The 23,933-nt window shown below is 40.1% G+C and overlaps 2 protein-coding genes across 2 annotated transcripts; both read left to right on the forward strand.

Moving 5' to 3' along the window:
* Nucleotides 1-1,456: 1,456 nt before the first annotated feature.
* NKAPL (NFKB activating protein like) lies at nucleotides 1,457-3,148 on the forward strand. The gene has a single exon (XM_050786193.1). It carries the CDS (start codon nucleotides 1,560-1,562, stop codon nucleotides 2,775-2,777), a length of 1,218 nt encoding a protein of 405 aa, XP_050642150.1. The 5' UTR covers nucleotides 1,457-1,559; the 3' UTR covers nucleotides 2,778-3,148.
* A 6,120-nt stretch (nucleotides 3,149-9,268) lies between these two features.
* ZSCAN26 (zinc finger and SCAN domain containing 26) lies at nucleotides 9,269-19,605 on the forward strand. Its single transcript, XM_050788417.1, is given in 5 exon segments — nucleotides 9,269-9,361; nucleotides 13,521-13,719; nucleotides 13,966-14,451; nucleotides 14,780-14,897; nucleotides 18,289-19,605. Coding segments are annotated over 3 exon segments (1,437 nt in total). The 5' UTR covers nucleotides 9,269-9,361; nucleotides 13,521-13,719; nucleotides 13,966-14,031; the 3' UTR covers nucleotides 19,188-19,605.
* Nucleotides 19,606-23,933: the final 4,328 nt, after the last annotated feature.

Consider the following 23,933-nt stretch of genomic DNA (forward strand, 5'->3'; position numbering starts at 1 on the left):
CAATCACCTTGTTAATTCAAGTCTACAACAGATATGAAATGGCTTAAATTTACAATTATCCAAGTAAGACATATCCATTTCATTGGCCTATCGAGTAGTTTATAACTCCAAAAGAAAATTTTCTTTACTTACACAAACTCTATAGTACTCACCCTATCCATATATTTTCACTATACATGTGACCATTCACATATAATACTCCCTGCTGTTTACCAGTTCCTAAATTTATGCATGGAACCAATTCTTATCCCCTTCAATCAAATTTACTAAAATTCTACTTAGAGCAAATGATATAATTTGGTCTTATTCAATTTAATTTCCCTGATTTTGTTGTTTAGAGTTCTAGCATCAGGAAGACATCATTCTTAAGTTTTGACCTGGCTGTCAAACAACTGAGCAGATCAACTTAATTAGAGAGAACCAAGATGATGTTAATGCCTATTTACATTTTAAGATGAGGGATAAATGATCTTGCATAAAATGTTTGTCATTTCTAAGAGTGAGATCTAATGTGTATTGAGAAAGTGGTTTCCAAACTACCGTTTCTGAAGAAATCTCCCTAGATAGAAAGACATCTGTCTACAAGATCGAGTGGGATGCTTCTGTGTGTTTCTAGGGTGGAAAAGTCTGTGAATTTAATAATTAAAATCATGACTCTGGGCCGGGCATGGTGGCTCACACCTGTAATTCCAGCACTTTGGAAGGCTGAGGTGGGAGGATCGCTTGAACCCAGGAGTTTGAGACCGGACTCAGAAACAAAGTGACAACCGTCTCTACAGATAATTATTAAAAAGTCAACCTGGCGTGGTGGCAGGCACCTGCAGTCTCAGCTCCTCAGGAGGCTGAGTTGGGAGGATCACTTGAACCCGGGAAGTCAAGTTGGCCCTGAGCCATGATCGTGCCACTGCACCCCAACCTGGGCGACAGAGTGAGATCCTGTCTCAAAAAAAAAAAAAAAAAAAAAAAAAAAAAGTACAACTCTGGCCTGGCCTTCACCTAGCTTAGAGGGTGAGCTCAAACTGATTCCAAAAGAAGTTCTGCTTCTTGCTTCCAGTGGTAACAAGGGGGGTTGGGAAGTGATTAAATATATTTCCTCCATGAAGAGGGTGGACAACTTCCTTTTTTAGGAAGGAAAAAATGAGGAGCGTAGGTAGTAGGGATCGTCCACAGAGGGGTAAAGTTAAGGAGGCAGAAATGAAAGGGAAGAACAAAGCGTGATAAGCAAAATGGTAAAAGGCAAAATGAAAAAGAGCAGTGGCTGTTTCAACAGCAAAGGGAATCACTGACGCAAATTCGTCCTTTTATGTTCCCACACGGCTCAAGTTGGGGAATATAAGCCCTAAAAACAGGTGCGCCCTAATCCTACCCACCTCCCACAAGAAGCCTTCACGCAGCCAAGGCCCGCGCCTCACAGCACGCGCGCGGATTCGTTTTCCGTTTGGTAAGTGACAGGAAGCGGAAGCCGTGCACGGGAGGCCGATTCTAGTGCGCCTGCGTGGCCGCGAATCACCAGCTAGCGTCTGTGTCTGTAGTAACCGCCCATCTGTGAGGCGCGGCTCATGCCCCCAGTATCCCGGTCCAGCTATTCCGAGGACATTCTGGGCTCTCGGAGGCGGCGACGCAGCTCCTCAGGGAGCCCACCATCCCCGCGGAGCAGATGTTCCTCTGGGGATGGTCGTTCCCGTTCTCACTCCCGCGGCCGTGAGGGCCTCAGGCCTCCTTGGAGTGAATCGGACGTGGGCGCTCTTTACCCCTTTAGTCGCTCTGGGTCGCGAGAGCTGCCCCCAGGGCTCCGCAACTACGCCTACCCGTCTTCTTCGTCGACCTCATATAGCGGATATCGCTACCATCACCACTACTATGCAGAAGAACGGCAGTGGGCGGAAGACTATGAGAAGGAGAAGGAAGAGAACTATCGGCAGAGGAGGCTGAAGGAGAGAGAGAGGATTGGGGAATTGGGAGCGCCTGAGGTGTGGGGGCCGTCTCCAAAGTTCCCTGAGCCAGATTCTGACGAACATAACCCAGGTGAGGATGAAGAAGAGATAATGCATCAGAAAAGGAGCGGTTCAGATTCCAATTCGGAAGAACATAGGAAAAAGAAGACCAGTCGTTCAAGAAACAAGAAAACAAGAAATAAAAAGTCGTCTAAAAGAAAACATAGGAAGTATTCTGTTAGTGACAGTAACTCAGACTCTGACACAAATTCTAACTCTGTTGATGATAAGAGAGTTAAAGCCAAGAAGAAAGAGAAGAAAAAGAAACACAAAACAAAAAAATACAAGAAAATGAAGAATAAGAAGACCAAAAAAGAATCCAGTGACTCAAGCTGTAAAGACTCAGAAGAGTTGTCAGAAGATACCTGGATGGAGCAGCCAAATATGGCAGATACTATGGATTTAATAGGGCCAGAAGCACCTATAATACCTACCTCTCAAGATGAGAAACCTTTAAACTATGGCCATGCTTTGCTCCCCGGTGAAGGTGCAGCTATGGCTGAGTATGTAAAAGCTGGAAAGCGAATCCCACGAAGAGGTGAAATTGGGTTGACAAGTGAAGAGATCGCTTCTTTTGAATGCTCAGGTTATGTCATGAGTGGCAGCAGGCATCGCAGAATGGAGGCTGTACGACTGCGTAAGGAGAACCAGATCTACAGTGCTGATGAGAAGAGAGCTCTTGCATCCTTTAACCAAGAAGAGAGACGAAAGAGAGAAAATAAGATTTTAGCCAGTTTCCGAGAGATGGTGTACAAAAAGACAAAAGGGAAAGATGACAAGTAAGAACTTGTTTGTTGTGCAGCAGGACTTTTAACAAAGTTTTATGTGTCCGAAAGTGTTAAAAGGCTTTACAGTGCTACTGTACTTACCATATTACTAAGTCCCTCAGGAAAAGCTTCTTTTGAGATACCTTTAGCAGCTTATTTTTTGTTATTTTAACTTTAAAAAGTAATATGTGCACATGGTTTTAAAAATATTCAACCATTACAGGAGGATAGTTCGTAAAAAGTGAATCTTTCACTTTAACCCCTGACACCTTTCCCCCAAAAAATATCTTTTTGGCGTCTTATATACAGAATATACATTGTGTGCTTATACAAGGGTATATGTTGCAGCATAAAAGTTAACAGCTATTAAAGTTTTTTCGCCTGTCACTCTGACTGTTTTGCCATTCATTTGTCCCAGGGGAACCAAAAGAAGCCCAGAAAGAACAAAGGATTCAACCAAGTGTATACCTCTACTTTCAGTTAACAGACTGGCTTGGAAAATAGAAAAGATTTAGTGGCTCTTACAAAGGAAAAGTCTAGACAAAGGATGGATTTTCTGCATGGCTTTAATTGGACTTTGGCTTTCTTCTCCACTTTTTTTTCCAAGGGTCATTTTCCTTGGGCTGGTTTCCCTTATATAACAAAAGGGCTGCCAAGGCTCCTGAGTTTGGTTATCTTTTTTCTGGTCCACCTCTGAAGAGAGAACATTTCTTAGTTGCCAATCCAAGCAAGAATCCAGAGATTCACCATAATGGGATAAGCTTAGGTCACATGCCCACTCAAAACAAGTGTTATTGCTTAGGAAATGGAATGGCTTATCTCTGGAGTCATAGACCAGTTGTAGAGGAATGGATTCTTGACTGAAAATCAGGGTAATTTTGGGCAAGGGGGATAGACAACCAATAAATGCCTACTACAGTTTTGAATGATTTTTAAAAAACATATAATGAAAGTACATGTGCTAAAAGTGAAAATTTTGAAGAAAAGCTTGGCTTTGACTATTAGCCAAATTCTGATTTAAGAGGATATAGGGTTTATTCATGAAAAGAGATATAAAAGATGACGATCAGAGCGCTTGAGTAGATTAGGGCCACCTAGACTAGCAAGAGAAAGAGAAAATGATAAGGTATAAAAAAGAAGACCCAGGCATGATGGCTTGCCTGTAATCCCAGCACTTTTAGAGGCTGAGGTGGGAGAATTGCTTACGTCTAGAAGTTCAAGAACAGCCTGAATAACATAGCGAGACCTACAGCGAGACCTACTCTCACACACACACACACAAAGTTGTTAGGTTGTGAAGGGAAGGCAAGGGTTAAAGAAAGACATACACACAGAGGTCAGTTCAACAGGAAATGCAGGCTTTATGTCCAGCATAACACCCACAGAGGTGAGGAAGCAGCCTAATGCCAGTGCCCACCACTGCTTACAGGCTGGGGTACTTATAGGCCTAGGTGGGAGGGGTCTGGGCAGTATGGCTTGCTGCTACGTACTGCTATGTGTTGATAAGACGTTCCCATGATGAGGCAGTTTGGCTCTTGTTCCCGCAGAATGTGATGTTCCTTGCACTTTTTCCCAGCAGAATATGATAAAAGGCAGGCTATTTCTCACAGCCCGAACCCCCATGGAATGTTTTACTTTGATCAAGGCCTGAGAAATTGTGGGAGACTTACAACATGATGCAATTTGAACTAACGAGAGAGAGAACTAGAAGAAGAATAAGGTAGTTGGTAGAACTCATGAGGAGGAGACCAGGTCAGGAGGGACCACAAGGACAGGAGAATTAGCATCGAGAGACTGGCTAGCACCAGTCTTGGGGAAACTTCAGAGTGAGCTCCATTCATGGTATATTAAAAGGCCTTTGTTGTCATTCACTGATATGTGCCTGGCCCCTGAGACTTTAGTTCAACACTAGCCAAACTATCTCATTTTAATAACCCCCATTTCAAAGTTCAAAATACTGATTAGCCCCCAGAGACATGAAGGTGAGGAAATGGGGTTCTAGAATCTGGCGGGGCAGTGTGATGTGGAAGGGCACCTTTACCCTTCCACAGGATGTGACATGGCTGACACTGGACCACACCACCTTGAGATTTTTGCCAAAGGGGGTTGTGGCATGTTGGTGATAGACATGCTGTTACATGTGCATATTTCGATTCTTAGAACAAACTATACCACACTATGCACAAGGATTGACACCTTGCTCTTTTCAATTAATACATCCTGGAGATGTTTTATATCAATACATACGAATCTTCCTTTCTTTTAAATAACCTTATAGTATTCCATTATATGAAAGCACCATATTTTGTTGGATGGTTAGGATGTTTTTCTATATTTTGCTATCACAGAGCACTATAGTGAAAGCCTCTGTGGATATGGGACAATATATCTGTAGCATATTCATCTGAAAATAGATGAATATTAGCTCAAAAAGAATCCTTTTGGTCATCTAGAAATGCTAACCTCAAAATAGAAGTATTAAACAAAGGGAAAATATCAGGTGCTTCCTACGTATTAGGCACTATGGCTGGTACTGGGGATAAACCAAGAAACAAGTTAGACTTGCTCCTTGCCATCATAGAATTTTACATTTTACTGAGGGAGACAGACTTATAAAAGCCAATAGACAAAAATTACAAATTACAGTATGATGTGAAGAAAGTAAGGGGCTAGAGACAGTATTGGGGGAACTTTTTTGATATAGTGGTCAAGGAAAGTCTAAGAATGTCACATTTAAGCTCTGTGTGCTTTTAATAGATATTGCAACAACACCTTCTGTGTTTACACACTCACCAACATCATCACCAATATTGTATTTTCGAACCTTTTGATCTTTCCCAATCTAAGGTGAAAATGGCATTTCATTTTTATTTATTGTTAAGAGTAAGGTAGAACATCTTTTCACAGATGTATTTATGAGTCTTTTGAAATTCTTTTGTATGTGAACTGCTCCCCTGATAACCTTTGTCCATTCTTCTATAGCGTTGTTGGTCTTTTTTCTTACTGATCATAAGAACTCTTTAATAAATAAATTAGATCTTTATCCAATATCTTGCAAATATATCTCCGTGTTATTTACCTTTGACTTGTTTTTCTGGGAGACACTTGACTATAATGCCCTTTAAGGTCTAAAAAGATTTTCTAACAGTGATCAAATATCTTTATCTTTCTCGCTTGGAAGAAGATGCAGCTGAGAAACTGTGACTTCTAAGTAAGCCAATGTAAGATTGGTGAGCTTCTTTCCCAGAAAGATAAAATACACACCGTGCAACAAATAGTATATCTAATGCCTACAGCGGAATACTCATGATAGCTTTTTTGCTGTAGTTATGCTTTAACTTGCCATTTAATGTTGCTATTAGAGAGGGACTTGGCCAATAAATCTGCCTTAAAAGAGATTTCAAGAGTTGCAATTTGACTGCAGATCACTGTTGTCTCAGGGGAGCTAATAAAAAGGGTTACAACTTTTCCTTTGAAGTAGTTTTGCCCAGAGTATGTAGTTATGGACTGTGAAATAGAAGAAAAATAGCACAACGAAAATTTTGTATTATGTTTACATTTCAAGAAACTATCAGAATCACTTTATTACTTCACTCTGCTCAAGCAGGAAGTTGAACAGATCAAATAACTTGTCTTAGCCACTAGAGTTACACTGAGTTTTATTCAGTGCTGAGAAACAGCCTAAGAAAGCAAACTAGTGAGGCTACTGCTGATTTACAATTGACACATTTTATGAAATAGCATTAATGTTCTCACAGACCATTATTAGATGGCTTTATGGAATTATCAAAAGTAGTGTTTCACAAAATATAAAAATCTCCCACTGGCATAAGGGGTCTAATGTATATTTCATGTTTGTTTTAAAATTCTATAGTACAAGGGAAGGTGTTTCTTAACCTTAGCTACCAGCAATTTAGGGAGTAAGAAATTATAGATTTAGCAAAATTGCTCTTTTTATTTTTAGCTCAATGAATTCAGCTAGATTTTAATCTGAATTTATGGGGGATATGTCTAAGATTTCACCATCAAACATAAGGGATGTTTTTGGTATATTTGGGATATATTTATTTTTGCCTTATAAAGGAATCATCCATCTATTTCTTTTTTATTAGGAATTTCTGCTTTTAGTCAGAAATATATGTTGAGTTTTATGAAATGACATTGTAGCATTTGTGGAGATTATATGATTTTTCTTTATCAGCCTACTAATATGGGTGACTTAAAGTTGTAGGTTTCCTAATATTGAACTATAAATTCGTTAGATTCATTTGTAGGCTTTGATTGTTTAGAACAATCACTGGACAAATTAAAATTTAAAAACTCAGAGTAATGAATGAGACCTTCCTGTATAGGTACAAGGAGAGAGAAGAGCAGGAAGCATCATTACCAGAAGATAAGAACTGTAAATCTTATGCTGCAGCATGGTGGCATGACTTGTAATGCAATAGCATCTCTACTGATGATATGGAAAAGAAAGTTCTTATCTTGAATATCCTATGAATGGACCTGGTAGAAACGCGATCACTATAGTTTACAAAAATGAGGATAATCCTGGAAAATGAAAACCTCAAGTTTGAAAATTGATTTGTATTTTAGTATTTTGTCCCTCCTGGTGATAATAGTGTTTTGAGCTATTCTCACCTTATCTACCCCTACCCCTCCCAAAAGATACAAACAGACTGTTTAAATGAAAAATGCACACCTTGTAAATTTTTAAAAACTCTTCTTTGTCTAGCTATTTTAAAGGTTTTGATTTTCATGGGATATCCAATGCAATGCCAATAATGTCAGCCTTGATAATAAAAGTGACAGATTTAAGGAACTAGTAATGGTAGGGAATTTTAGAGGAGGAGTAAAATAGTATTTACTTTCTATTTAAATTAAATTTTTTATCCCTTATATAATTTTTTAAAAAGTCCTTTTCTAGATATTAAAAAATAAGATATATGAGTTTTCCCTTCAAGAAAGAATATTGACTTCTAATTAGTAACACATTTATATTGACTAGATTTTTTGGCCTAATGAAAAGTTTTAAAGTAAACATATTTAATTTTTACTTTAAAAATATGCTTTCAAAGATACATTCAGTCACCTAAGAAGAAAAGATAACTGCTTGTGATAATGAAACTGATAGCTTTTTCTTTTCTATTGTGATAATTTCAATGCTTGAAACACTGAATAAATTACATGTCATAGTACAATGGTTTGTATATTTAATGATATTTCAAAGCTTCTATCAACTGATCGGTTAAACAGAAAAGTTTGTTCAGAGTTTTTAAAGAGTTTTTTTTTTTTCTTTCTTCCAACTTTTGTTTTAGGTTCAGTGGGTACATGTGCAGGTTTGTTACATGAATAAAGTGCATACTGCTGGGGTTTAGTGTACAAATGATTTCGTCATCCAGGTGGTAGCATGGTACCTTATAGGTAACTTTTCAATCTTCACCTCCCTGTCACCCTCCACCCTTAAGAAGTCCTTGTATCTGTTGTTCCCCTGTTTGTGTTCATGTCTACTCAATGTTTAGCACCCACTTAGAAGTAAGAACATGCAGTATTTGGTTTTCTGTTCCTGTGTTAATTGGCTTAGGATAAATGGCCTCCAGCTGCATCCATGTTGCTGTAAAGGACATGATCTCATTCTTATGGCTACGTGATATTCCATGGTGTATGTACCACATTTTCTTTATCCAGTCCACCACTGATGGGCATCTAGGTTGATTCCATGTCTCTGCTATTGTGAAAAGTGCTGTGATGAACATACGAATGCATGGGTCTTTATGGTAGAACAGTTTATATTGCTCTGGGTATATACCCAATAATGGAATTACTGGGTCAAATGAGAGCTCTGTTTTAAGTTCTTTAAGAAATTTCTAAATTGCTTTCCACAGTGACAGAACTAATTTACATTTCCACCAGCAATGTATAAGCACTCAAAGAGTTTATCTTCTTCAAAAACTATAAAAACCCAGTTTGTGATACTGTGGGAAGAGAGACTATTTCTATTCTCTGTTGTAGAATTTATTTTGATAAAGTGATATCTGTTGCTTTTATTCCCCCTAAAACTTACATTCATTGCAAAGTGTTGTTGATTTATTTTCTCTCACAGTAATAGACTTAATTTCTTATTACCTTAAACCTTTAAATCCAAACGTATGTCATTGTTTAGTTTAATTTTCGAAGTACTTTGACAACTATTTTTGCCATTGTGTTTGATGAATTTTTAAATTGGGAAAAAATGGCGAAGTGTGTGTGTTTTATTTATGTGAGCAAAGTGAAAATATTGGTTGTTTGTGGTATCACTCAACGGAGCTGGCCTGTTTTTACATCAATAAAATAAACATTGGCTTTAAAATGAGAAAGAACTAAAAAAAAAAAAACCCAACAATCTCAGCTCGCAACGAAATGACCCTCCCAGCTATGCTCAGCAGGCGGTACCCATGTTAGTCTCCTTTGGCTATGCCTGAGCAGTGGCACCATCGAGCCACGGTCCTCCAGCTTTCCTAGAGCGGAGAAAAAGGTGCTCCGAAGAGCTAGAGCTGACCCTCGGTGATGCGCTAAGATGGTGTTTCAGAGCGTTTGGCTCCTCTGAGGCCCCTTGGCCAGGTGAGCGGACCCTGGAGCTGGGCCCCGGGCTGGGGCGGAACTGAGGCTTAGGGGCCTAGGGAGCAGCTGGTTCCCCGCAGGTGCAGAGAACCTTCTCTCGACCGAGGGGGCGGGGTTCGTAGCAGAGATGTCCGCCCTGGGGCCTGTGATAGTGATGAAGCTGTGGATCTAGTTAACCGAGTACAACCTTCTGCTGCATATTTTTCATCCACTGAGCGCAAATTTAAGTAGGTATTAAATGTAGGCGTCACCGAGAAGGTAATATTTGAGCAGAAATCTGAAGGAGGTGGGTGGAAAGATCTAAGTGGCTTTTGCGGACAGGAACTTTCTAGGTAGAGGGAATAGCAAGTGCAAAGGTCCTAAAGCAGGAGCTTGCTTGGCATATTTGAGGAATAACGGGAAGACCAGAGTGGTTGGAGCAGTGAACAAAGGCGACCTTTGTAGGGAATGATGTCAGAGAGATTGGGGTATGGAGAGGAAAAGTGTAGAGTAAATGATGACTGTATCATGTAAGGAATTTTGTCTTGGTGAGGGTTTTTGGAGGGTTTTGAGCAGAAGAAAACATGATCTGACTTATGTTTTAAAGCATCTTTACGTGGAGACTCATGATGATAATAGATTGTAAGTGGGCAAGAATGGAATCAAGAAAATTTAAAAGTTAAGAGTAATTTTTTTAAATTCCAAGTAATTCAGGTGGAGCCAGTGGTCAGATTATTGATCTGCTTTGAAAATAGAGCCAATAATATTTGCTACTGGGTCAGATGTAGGGTGTGGCAGTAAGAGAGAAGGCAAATATAAAGTTTTGGGCCTGTGGGTGCAAGAGATACTGGAGGAAAGATCTGAGGTTTAGCTTGATACCTTGTGTAAGTTCTTCAACTCTCCCTGTCTCAATTTCCTTCTCTGCACGATGAAATTAGGAATAGTATCTTCTTTATAGGGTTGTGTGAGAGTTAAATAATTAATATATGTGAAACATGTAATATAGTTGTCCTGGCTCATTGTTTTATTATGCTGAGACATGAAGTGTGAGTGGGCATTAACAAGAAAAAAATTGGAGGGTTGGAGGGTGGTCCAAGCAGAAGGAATAAGCTGTGGAAGGGCCAATGAGCAAGAAGGAGTATTGCAGATTTGAGGAAATAAAGTAGTTCATTAGATCAAAAAACAATTTAAACCATATTAAATGTTTTGAACTTAAGCTTAAGGGTAATAATCAGCCATTATATGTAACAGGCATAGCAGGTATATAATAATACTTCATATCCTCCTTAGAATGATCACTGTTTGTGTGTGGAAAATAGATTGATGTGTCAGTCCAGTCTGTTTGTCACAGTAGTCCGGGTAGGAGAAGATGATGGCAAAGGGGATGAGAAGTGGATTGATTTGAGAGAGATTTAAGCAATAGAATCAATAGAACTTGATTGATCAGATATATGAGATATGAAAGGAGGAAGGAATGGTCAGTTTTCTGGCTCAAATAGCTGGGTAGATGGAGCTCCTCCCAAAACAGTTTATCAAATTATTATATATTGTGTTTGATATATTTAATCACATTATAGAAATGAACTCACCACTAATTCAGCATCATACCTGGCCAGTAATCCCAGTACTTTGGGAGGCTGAGGAGTGTGAATCACTTGAGGTCAGGATTTCGAGACCAGCCTGGCCAACATGGTAAAACACTGTCTCTGCTAAAAATACAAAAATTAGCTGGGTGTCATGGCAGGCATTTGTAATTCCAGCTACTTGGGAGGCTAAGGGAGGAGAATCACTTGAACCCAGGAGGCAGAGGTTGCAGTGAGCCAAGATCGCACCGCTGCACTCCAGCCTGGGCAATAGAGGAAGACTCCGTTTCAAAGGAAAAAAAAAAAAACACACACACACACACACATTGTACTCTATATATACGTATCAACATCATACCACATATTTATTTATATACCAATACTGATATAGATATCAGTATATATATATGTATGTGGCATAGATATATTTATATACTGATATTGGTAAGATATCTCTATAGATGTAATAATAAAAATACAGGCATATATGCATAAATAGTAATATGAATTATATATATATATATACACACACACACACACACACACAAATGCCTGTATTTGTATCATTATTTGCATAACTAGGGTATCTATATTGGTAAAGATAGATAGAGATCTAGAAAGAGATTTACTATAGGGAATTAGCATAGGTCATTATGGAGGCTGGCAAGTCCCAGTATCTTCAGAGTGAGTTTTCAAGCTGGAGACCCAGGAGAGCAAATGGTTTAGTTCCAGCTCAAGCCCAAAGGCCTGAGAACCAGGAGAGCTGATGGTGTAGTTCCTGTCTGAAGGCCATAGGATTGAGATTCAGGAAGAGCTGTTTTAGTTCCAAGTCTGATGGCAAGAAGAAAGCTGATGATTCAGTTTGAAGCATTTTAGACAGGAAGAATTCTCTTACTCAGGGGTGAGTCAGCCTTTTTGTTCTTGTCAGACTTTTAACTACTTGGATGAGGCCCACCAACATTATGGAGGGCAGTCTGTTTTAGTCTACAGTCTACCAGTTTAAATGTTAATCTGATTTCAAAAACATCCAGAATAATGTTCGACCAAATATCTGAGCACCCTGTGGCCCAGGTAAGTTGAGACATGAAATTAACCATTATAATACCAACCTTTTATTTTCTGGCTAATAATCATCACTTTTTTTTGAGACAGAGTCTCACTCTGTCACCCAGGCTGGAGTGCAGTGGCGTGATCTCGGCTCACTGCAACCTCTGCCTCCTGGGTTCAAGTTATTCTCCTATCTCAGCCTCCGAGTAGCTGGCACTACAGGCATGTGCCACCACGCCCAGCTAATTTTTTGTATTTTTAGTAGACACAGGGTTTCACTGATAATCATCACTTTCTTGGACTTTTTTACTTATATTAAGAATACTAGGAATTGGCTTTTTAAAGTTTAAGTTCATTTTGACTAAGAAAAATAATTATCAGCTGGGAAGTGTTACTATATACACATTCAGGAATATGTAACAGCAAACTATTTGAAGGCTAAGCCACTGATTAAGTGAGCCTTCCCCCGTTCTGCCACTTACCACATGCACATTGATTCAAAGGCATGTATCAGCAGCTGACAGATGGTATTTCACTGATCTATAGGGACACTCAAGCATAGTCAAAGTCAAGAATACTAAATCTCCACATACCAAGGGCCTGCCGCAAAGGATGATAGGGAATTGTCTGAGTTCATTTTTGACACGTTGGATTTGAGAGGCTTCTGTAGGGTATCCTGGTCCCAAATAGGCAGAAGGAAATTCAAGTGTGACACTTGAGATGTCTGACCTGAAGAATAAGGAAATCATCAGCATAAGGACAGTAACTGAAGTCGCAAACATATTTATACTCTACATTAGCCCTTTCTAGTTTCTGCCCTATTTCTCTTGTTCCATTCAATGTATTACTTTTTTGAAATTTGTCATTTATGCTCACTCTCTCCATTTTCTCATTTCCTACGGCAGGCTAGCTATTCTTACTACCAAAATTACCTTCACAGAGGTCACTAATGACATCTTTGTTTTTGAATCAAGTATCTATGCCAGGTCTTAGATTAATCCACCATCGTATAGCATTTCACACTCTTGAACACTGTGTTCATATCATTTCCCTTATAAATCAATGAATTCCTCATGTTCTTTAGAATTATCTCATTTGCCTCAAAACTTCTGTGAATTAGGTATTATCTTCATTTTACAAATGAGTGAACTAAGTCCAAAAGGATAAGTAACTTGCCCCAGGTCACAGCATGTAAGTGACAGGGCTGTATTGGAACCCAGGCCTGTCTAAGGCCCAGGGTCTTTCCACCATTCCACATTTGCAGAAATAGACCTCCTTGACCTTCTGGATACTATTGTCTTTTTTCTCCTCCTACCTTTCCAGTTCCATCTCACTTCTCTTTGTTACGTGTAGATGTTTCCCAGGATTCTGGCTCCGTATAACGTTTTCCCGGCCATAACTAACTACTACACTGAACATCCAACAGCTTTATGCTGTCTTTTTCTCTGTCTGAAAAAACTTTCCCTATTTCCTTGTCTGACTTTCACTTGTCTTTTTTCTTTTCTTTTTCTTTCTTTCATTTTCTCTCTTTTCTTCCTTTTCAAATACAGGTCTTGGGGTTGCTATGGTTGCCCAGGCTGAACTCAAACTCCTGGGCTCAAGCAGTTCTCTCTCCTGAGCTTCCCGAGTAGCTGGGATTACAGGCATGTGCCACCATGCCCGGTGTCACTATGTTGCCCAGGCTGGACTCAAACTCCTGGGCTTCAGCAGTCTTCCCACCTCAGCCTCCCAAAGTGCTGAAATGAAAGGGTGAGTCACAGTGCCTAGCCTCAGTTATTTTGAGGGCTGCAAAATGGTGATTTTTCAAATCTATTATTCTTTCTACATTAGAGGGTATTCTGTAAGATAGTTTTTTCCTTCTGTATATATGTTTAGAAATGGTTGTTTCAGAGAGAAAAAAATGGATAATAGGAAATGTATAAACCCAAGAAAATGTTACTGTTCTTGTTAGCAGTACTATTACTGTTTCTATCGTTCCTGCTACTATATTTTTAGGAGTGTCTCTGAAGATACAGTCCAAAGAAAGTTCTCCAAAACAAGGAGAGCAGTCTGAAGCTGGGGATGGCGACAGCACTGGTGAGTGCCCATTCCCTGGCTCCCCTGAATCTGAAGAAGGAGGGGCTTCGGGTAGTGAGGGAGGATCACTACTCTACTTGGGAACAGGGATTCAAGCTGCAAGGAAACAGTAAAGGCCTTGGACAGGAGCCATTGTGCAAACAATTCAGGCAGTTGTGTTATGAAGAGACCACAGGACCTCGAGAAGCACTAAGTCGGCTCCGGGAGCTCTGTCAACAGTGGCTACAGCCTGCGACCCATACCAAGGAGCAGATCCTGGAGCTGCTGGTGCTGGAGCAGTTTCTGACCATCCTGCCTAAGGAGCTCCAGGCCTGGGTGTAGGAGCATCACCCAGAGAGCGGGGAGGACATGGTGGTGGTTCTGGAGGATTTGCAGCTGGATCTTGGAGAAACAGGACAACAGGTGGTAAGGGTCAGATGTGCTCTTTTTCAGGAATGCAGAAATTGAGATCTCTGGCCAGACAGGTGGACGTGGGCTCACCAGCGGAAGGAGAATTACTAAGCTTTGATTCAGTTTTTTTCCAGTCTAGCTGTTCATTTCTATAGGTCTTACCTCAACCTTACCTGGCCCTTGCTGGGAGAAAACAATGTGTGCCAGATTCCCCATCTTCTTTTCTTTGCCCCTCTGGGGTTTCTCTTTGTTCTCTTTTTTAACATGTAGGTGTTTTTCTGAACAGCAGTTTCCTAAACCCACCTGTATCTAATTATGCCTCCATATACCTAATTGTCCCTAGGATCCAGACCAGGCAAAGGAACAAAAAATACTTGTGGAGGAGATGTCCCCCCTGAGAGGAGTGCAGGAACAGCAGGTTCGGCCTGAGTGTGAAGTTACAAAGCCTGAGAAAGAGAAGGGTAAGAACTGGATTGCATCTGCTGTGTGTGAGATGTGGTGGACTGTGCCTTTCCCTCTGAGGTTCTGCTTAGCACCCTTGTCTTTTGTTTTTTGCTTTTGTTTTGAGTTAGGTTTACTGAAGCATAATTTACATGTAGTAAAATTCACTCTTTTTAGATGTACAGGTCAACGAGTTTTCACAAATGTGAAATAATTATGGTCTAATCAGAACACTATCAAGAGATAAGAGATGTCTATCACCCCATATATTTTAGTTGAACAAAATAGCAAGGAAAGGGTACAAAGGGAACCTGGACCTTCACTTTGCTCTTCTTCCTCTTACTGTAGGGGTGAATAAAAAAAGTAGTGCTAGGCCAGCTACTTGGGAAGCTAAGGGAGAAGGATGGCTTGAGCCCAGTTCAAGGCTGCAGTGAGCAATGATTGTGTCACTGCACTTCAGTCTGGGCAACATCTCTTAAAAAAAACAAGTAGTGGCCAGGCATGGTGGCTCTTGCCTGTAAACCCAGCACTTTGGGAAGCCAAGGCAGGTGGATTACAAGGTCAGGAGTTCAAGACCAGCCTGGCCAAGACAGTGAAACCCCGTCTCTATTAAAAATACAAAAATTAGCCAGGTGTGGTGGCGGGTGCCTGTAATCCCAGCTACTTGGGAGGCTGAGGCAGAGAATTGCTTGAACCCAGGAGGCAGATGTTGCAGTGAGCCGAGATCACACCAGTGCACTTCAGCCTGGGTGACACAGCGAGACTCTGTCTCAAAAAAAAAAAAAAAAAAACAAGTAGTGCTCGTTTCTTAACCAAGGCAAAGAAAGCCATTTTTTAAAAATTTCCTTCAAATTATTGTAAATGGCCACTATCTTTCATTTCTAAATGTCACCTGGATTTTTTTTTTCTATATTTTCTTTTTTGTTGTTGTTTTTCTATTGAGACAGGGTCTTGCTCTGTCTTCAGGCTGGAGTGCAGTGGTACAGTCATAGCTCACTATAACCTTGACCTTCCAGTCTCAAGTGATCCTCTCATCTTAGCCTCCCAAGTAGCTGGGACTACAGGTGTGTATACCACCACACCTGGCTTTTTATTATAATTATTTGTAGAGACAGGGTCTCCCTATATTGCGCTGGCTGGTCTCGCACTCCTGGTCTTAAGTATTTCTCCCATTTGGGCCTCTCACAGTGCTGGCATAGGTACAAGCCACCTCGTTCAGCCTCCTTTATTTTCTTTGTCACTGAAGTTCTTCTTCCTAATTTTTGCTCCTCACATTTTTTCATTTCTTCTTTTTTTTTTTTTTTTTTCCTGTCATAGGACTGATTACATTATATTGTAGTTTCTGGTTTGCTTCTCTTTTTCTCTTGCCAGACTAAAAGGGAAGGGTTTTGTTTCCTGAGTCAGCTACAGTCCCTGGCCTAGCGTAGACCCTCAATAAATGTCTATTTGATGAATGGCTGATTTCATATCTAAAACCATGCTTTACATGCTACCTATTCCTCTGTTCAATTTCCAAGTCACCTTCAAAGTTACCTTTCTTCTGGGAGCATTCTGAATAAAGTGGCTGAAAGAAAGGGGCCTACCTTTTCTCAATAGCCTTGTAGAAATGAATTTGTACCATGTAATCAGTGATGGGTATATAGTTTAAATACAAAAAGTAAATGTGGCTGCCGTGGTGGTTCATACTTGTAATCCCAGTACTTTGGGAAGTCAAAGTGGGAGGATTGCTTGAAGCCAGATGTTTGAGACCAGCCTGGGAAACATAGTGAAACCTCGTCTCTACAAAAAATAAATAAATAAATAAATAGCTAGGCGTGGTGGCATGCAGCTGTAGTCCTAGCCACTTGGGAGGCTGAGGCAAGAGGATTGCTTGAGCCCAGGAGTTCAAGACTGCAGTGAGCTATGTGATTGCACCACTGTACTCCAGCCTTGGCAACAGAGCAAGACCATGTCTCAAAAAAAGTGAATGTAACATCAGTAGACTCTTGAAAATGTTCCTTACCCCCTGGATCTGTTGAAAATGTTATTTTCTATTCAAAATTCAGGGTTCTTTTGGTTTCATCCTCTCTTGCTTTTTTAAAGTTGTATATGTGATTATATCATTACTGAAAGAGTCTTATTCCTTTCCCTTAATCTCTCACTCCTGCCCCCTGCCCCCATGTAGGACTGAATACTTCATTCTGTCGTAGAGGGTCTTTGTACACAGTACATTATTACTTTATTTAATTTCTTCACTCCTCACCTGTGACCTTCCTTTCTCTGATATCTCCTTACTAATCTCTTCACTTTCACTTTTCCTTTTGGCTGTCATCTACTCTCTCCTTTTTAATTATCTGCTGAATTAACTTGCTCACACTGATTAACCCTCCTTTGTTATTAGTGCTGCTTAGAGTCTCTTTCTTCTATTTTCTCCATCCAGCTTTCCTTTTACTCTCTCATTCTGACTTTGCATCCCCAGTCATGCTCCTAGCCTTTAAAGAGTTATCCTTAGCTACAAGAAAAACTGGTAAATAAAAATATAAAATGAAACAAAACAAAAAACTTGACATTCTTCTCACCCGTCTGCTTGTGTATCTATCTGAGCTTAAGTTTTCTCTATTTTCATTTAATTTCACCCTTAGGACACAGGCCATTTATTTAGTAAACATTTGTTTAATGTCTGTTATGTACCAGGCTCTGTGCTAGAGAAAACAAAGTCTGCTCTGCATGTGCTTACAGTCTCTTGGGGCATTGTGCATCAGGGGTGCAGGGAGAGAGATAGACATGAATAAATTATCACAGCATTGAGATAAAAACTTTGTTGAACCACACAGGAGAGCAGTTACTGTTGTCCAAGGAGATTAGGAAAGCCGAAGGCATTTTTGTGAACTTCATGTTATTGTCACGGTCTTATGGTGCAATATTCTTTCTTTATTCATAAGGACACAGAGCCCAGATAATTTACCTTACTTTTTAAAGATTACACAGTTAGTGATAAAATTGGCACCACATCTACATTTCTTCATTTTCAGTTAAAATGCTGTCCCTTTCTTATGGGCCCTGGGGGTCTCAATTAACCTACCTTTTTTATTTTCCATGTGACATGTTATCTTCAAGACTGTACAGGCATGCCCTTTTAGACAGTTTATTTGCTTGCTTGCTAGCTACTCTGTGTGTGGTATCACATGATAAAATTTAAACTATTTAAAATAAGTTACCTCCCACCAGAATTCCCCATCTTTCCCCAAAGGCAGTCATAGTTAACAATGTCTTGTGTACCATTCTGTAACTCTTTTATACAATCACAAGCATCCACAGTGTTTTTACTTTGCACACATGGCTTCATTAAGTTTTTTTTTTCCTTCTAGTTGCAGATTCCTTTCCCCAAGCATCAAAAGACAAGTAATTGGTGGTATATATTTAATATTGCAGGTGAGGAGACAAGGATTGAGAATGGGAAGCTTGTTGTAGTAACAGACTCTTGTGGAAGAGTAGAGTCATCTGGGAAAATATCTGAACCCATGGAGGCTCATAATGAGGGCTCTAACTTGGAAAGGCAGCAGGCCAAGCCCAAAGAGGAGACTGAGTATAAATGCTCAGAATGTGGGCAGGGATTCCTCCAGCACTCAGACCTGATTGAACATGCGAGTACACACACGGGAAAGAAACTCTGCGAGTCTGATGTGTGTCAGAGTTCCAGTCTTACAAGACATAAAGTCCTCTCTAGAGAGAAAGGTCATCAGTGTCATGAGTGTGGGAAAGCCTTTCAGAGGAGTTCACACCTCGTCAGACATCAGAAAATCCATCTTGGTGAGAAGCCTTATCAGTGCAACGAGTGTGGCAAAGTCTTTAGCCAGAATGCAGGCCTTTTGGAACATCTCAGAATTCATACTGGAGAGAAACCTTATCTATGTATCCATTGTGGAAAAAATTTTAGGCGCAGCTCTCACCTTAATCGACACCAGAGAATTCACAGCCAGGAGGAGCCCTGTGAGTGCAAGGAGTGTGGAAAAACCTTTAGTCAGGCCCTACTCCTCACCCACCATCAGAGAATTCACAGTCACTCCAAAAACCATCAATGTAATGAGTGTGGAAAAGCTTTCAGTTTGACCTCAGACCTTATTCGACACCACAGAATTCATACTGGAGAAAAACCTTTCAAGTGTAACATATGCCAGAAAGCCTTCCGACTAAACTCACACCTTGCTCAGCATGTAAGAATCCACAATGAAGAAAAACCCTATCAGTGTAGTGAATGTGGAGAAGCCTTCAGGCAAAGGTCAGGTCTTTTTCAACATCAGAGATATCACCACAAAGACAAACTGGCTTGATGAGGCGTTCTCACCTTGTAGAACGTCAGAGAGGGCACATTGACTATCAAACAGCACTTTAGGAAAAGTCACCATAGCCCACTGTGGCATCAGAAAATTCTTGGGGGCTCCCTGCCTCTATTCCTTCTCCTTTGCTTTCCTTGAAGTCAGCTTTGGACCCCAATAATTTCATCCTAGATGATATGATAGGATCAAAGTTAACCAGCATTCTTCACTGCAGGACATCTCAGAGCTTTTAACATAACTGCATGATTATATACTCTAAGCAACAGGGAGCTTCATGACTGAGTAAGGGTTTTGAAGTCAGCAGTGAATCAAGTGCCCACAGATTTGCAGGCTTAAGCAGAACAAGAGAAGATTGATATTTTTGCATTTGCTGTAGCAACTTACTCCTATAAAATAAAACTGATGATGTTTGCACCTTGAGACTACTCTCAAAGGTGTCTTAAAGTACAGGTTAATGGTGAACATTTTCCCCCAGTGGCTTCACCTCATTCCTCCCACTGGCCTTACCCCTTCCTTCCCCAGTGGAAGCATTTTCAAAAGCAAAGATATTTTTCGCTGGTGAACTTTAGAACTTGCCTTCAGGGTTAGCTTCATGTAATTTTACCACTTCCCCATCCCCACCGCATTATGTCAAGATTCAAGTTATAAATCAGCGTTTTAGACTTTGAAAGAGATTTCATGAGTAATTTGAATGCACCTTGCTGAATTAATCTGAATAGCAACTGTCTGACTTGATAACTCCAGTGCCAGTCTAGTGGCTGCTGCATAGACACTATTCAGTAAATGTCTGATGAAAGAAATTGGACTTTTGCCCTTTAATATTGATGATGCAATTTTGAAATGTTGCTTGTTCTGGAATACTTTGGAAGTTGAACAATAAAGTCAGCTTGGAGAGGAGATCATGATCTTTATATTGTGAATACCAGAATGTTACAGATGAAGAATATTAAAATTAGGGGTGTCCACTCCAAAACATATCACCAGAGTGATAAACACCACCTACTAATTGTTAGTAGCTGCAGAGGGTATTCCTTTCAGGAGAAGACTTTTCGGTGTTCCAGTGTGAAAAGATCAGTGAAACCTCATGTGGTGATTGGGACTGGATTCAGCTGCATATAGTTTAAAAACAAGGCATGAGTGACTTCATACAAGTTTATTTTTCTCTCTAATAGAAAAGGGCTGGAGATAATTAGTCCATCCTTGATGGCTGCTGAAGCTCCAGTTATCACATGTAAAATGTGGACAAAAGGTAGAGGAATAGAAAGAGGCTCCTCTCAGTTCAGTTACCTCCTTTTGAGCAGCCTCCAAAAATCACTTAGCAAGTATGTCATAGGCAAAAACCTAGACAAAGAAGGCTGGAAAGCGTGTCTTATTCTGGATTGCAGAGTGCCCAGCTGAAAATTAGGCTTCCATTACTACATTACTAAGGATAAAAGGAAGACTTAAGCTGACCAAAAGCAACAATCAATACAATTTCTTGGAGGGAAAAGAAAACAAATCTGTCATAGAAGCAGTTATAGCTTCTTTTTTCTTTTTTTTTTTCAGACGGAGTTTTGCTCTCGTTGTCCAGGCTGGAGTGCAATGACGCGATCTCAGCTCACTGCAACCGTCCCTTCCTGGGTTCAAACAGTTCTCCTGCCTCAGCCTCCCAAGTAGCTGAGATTATAGGCATGCGCCACCACGCCCAGCTAATTTTGTATTTTTAGTAGTGATGGGGTTTCACCATGTTGGTCAGGCTGTTCTTGAACCCCTGACCTCAGGTGATCCGCCCACCTTAGCATCCCAAAGTGCTGGGATTACACGCGTGAGCCACAGCGCTCAGCCTTCAGCTATAACTTTTTGAGACACTAAAATATTTCATGTAAAATCAGTTGTAGTGTGTTGCTTAGAAAGCCAGAAAGCTATGTATATTTTATTCTGCCTTTATAAGTAAAGTTAACTTGATGTCTGGAATTTTCCCCACAGTATTTTGAGGACTATGTTAAGATAAGTATCTAAACATTTAGTACCATCTCATAGTTTAAATCTATTTGATTCAGTTCAGTTTAAGAAAGTACATAGAATATATTATTATGATGAAAATGAAAAGATTCAAAGTGTGAAGTACTTTCCCTCACAATTATCTGGAAGACGTATATTGGCTTTCTCCATGATGATTTTGTAGAACAGATGTAAACATTCTAAATGTATTGACACCTTACACAACTTAATTCTTCCTTATAGGTCCAAAGGAAATGATGTTCTCGTTATTTCCCTTGAGTCAGACCCATATCCACATGGGCATAAATGTCAACTGGAGGTATATTTAATTAATAATGTCTTACTACTTTATTCTAAAAAGTTATAGAAACATTAAACAAAGGGCAAATGTTATAACAGATCTCAAGGTTTTGCCTGCAGTGTAAGATACCCTGAAAGGTAAATTTAAAATCCCTATTCAGAGGACAGGAACCCAGGAGGGATGTATTGCAGCAATATTTTCTACTGATCAGGCTTTTCTGTTTGAGTAGTATCCTGTAATATCCAAATATACAGTGAAGTGGGAAGTCGCTGTATCTCCATTTCCCACTCACTCACTTGTTTAAAAAACTGATAAGGTTACTATGTAGTTTGCCATTAAAAGTAGCATGGAAAAATAGGAAAGGGAAAAAATAACCCTAATTGTCTGTATTAATATCTTCATCAATTATTAATTTATACCTGATAGAAGTTCATATCCATTGTTTTAAAAACTTGAAAAATGTAAAGAAAGCAAATCATCTTGTTCATGGTACAGATATAACCTCTTAATGTAGATTTGTAGATAACTGGTCTTTTTCACATATAAACAATTGACTTTTCTCACTGGACTTTATGTCATGAACAATTTTTATGTGTAACAGACAGGATAGTCAATTTACCTATCCTCACACCCCATTCTAATCCACTCCTGCCATAATCCTGACTGTGCAGCCTGCCATGTGACCTGTCCCCCACCACTGATGATTGGATCAGGAAGGGACCCTCAAGCCAGGCTTTAGATGCCCATAGGAATTTGACATTGGATCACAGATTCTGATTAATGTTTATTAGGCATATGAACCCAAAAGTAATATAGAGTTGGAGGCTAGGTGCAGTAGCTCATTCCTGTAATCCCAACACATTGAGAGGCCCAGATGGGAGGATCACTTGGACCCAGGAGTTGGAGACCAGCCTGGGCAACATGACGAAACCCCATCTCTACAAATAAGAAAAAAATTAGCTAGGTTGGTGGTGCACACCTGTAGTCCTAGCTACTTGGGAGGCAGAGATGGGAGGCTTTTTCAAGTCCAGGAGGTCAAGGCTGCAGTGAACCATGATTGCACCACTGCAGTCTAGCCTGGGCAACAGAACAGGACCCTGTCTAAAATATACATAGAAAAATAGAGGACACAAGCACACACTGGAACAATTTTGGTGGCCACATAAAAACCAAACCAAATCGAGACAAACTGAGAAACAAAAAATGAAGCGGACTCCTGAAGTGGGAATCCCATGAATCAGGTGTGGCAACTTCAGCCCTCAGCCTCTGCAATCCATATATATCCTGGTCTTGGGAGTCCATAGAATACTGTTTACTTCTAATAAAGGTTTCAAATAAATCCCTGATTAAGACATGCTAATCATTAAAAGTCTTCGTGGAAGGTAATTTTCCATATAAGCTGTGCAATATTCTATGGTATATGTCTCCAGTGTTAATCATTTACGTCATTTACACTTTGATCACCATAAACAAGTTTTAGGTGAACATTCTTGGAAATACAACTTTGCCTACTTACAGAATTTTTTTCTTTGTTCAGTTCCCATAATGAGAATCAATGAGGCAGAAAGTAGGCATGTTTTCTAAGGCTTTTGATGTATTTGCCAGAATGCCCTCCAGAAAAGTTATACTAATTTGGATACCTTGTTAGCAGCCTGTGATAATGCCCAATTTTCTATACCCAAATAAACTCTGGGAATTATTCTTTTGAATATTTGACAACTGATACATACAAAATGGATTGCTTTTTTTAATAGACTACTTTTTAGAGCAGTTTTAAGTTCTCAGCAAAATTGAGAGAAAGATACAAAAATTTCTCATATACCCACTGCTCCCATTCATGTATACCCTCCCCTATTATCAACAACCTGTCCCAGGGTGACATTTGTTACAATTGATGAACCTACATTGACATATTATCACCCAAAGACCACAGTTTACATTAGGGTTCACTCTTGGTATTGTACATTTTATGGGTCTGGACAAATACATAATAATGTGTCCACCATTGTAGTTTCATTGCCCTAAAAATCCTCTCTGTCTTACCTATTATGCATCCCTCCCTTTCTCCAGTCCCTAGCAACCACTGACCTTTCTACAGTCTTTATAGTGTTGCCTTTTCCAGGATGTCATGTATACAGGTGGAGTACCCCAATCTGAAAATCCAAAACACATTACAATGTGAAACTTTTCAGCACCAATATGATGCCACAAGTGCAAAATTTCACACCTGACCTCATGTGACAGGTCATAGACAAAATGCAGTCAAGACTGTTTCGGCCAGGCACAGCGGCTCAAGCCCGTAATTCCAGCACTTTGGGAGGCCAAGGCTCCTCACCTGAGGTCAGGTGTTTGAGACCAGCCTGGCCAACATGGCTAAACCCCATCTTTGCTAAAAATATAAAAATTAGCCGGGTGTGGTGGCACGCACCTGTAGTCCCAGCTGCTCGGGAGGCTGAGGC

Source organism: Macaca thibetana, chromosome 4 (genome assembly GCF_024542745.1).
Source record: "Macaca thibetana thibetana isolate TM-01 chromosome 4, ASM2454274v1, whole genome shotgun sequence".
Classification (NCBI taxonomy): Eukaryota; Metazoa; Chordata; class Mammalia; order Primates; family Cercopithecidae; genus Macaca; species Macaca thibetana.

What these genes read in the sequence shown, in the direction of transcription:
- NKAPL (XM_050786193.1), top strand. Translation starts at nt 1,560, where the DNA reads ATGCCCCCAGTATCCCGGTCCAGCTATTCCGAGGACATTCTGGGCTCT.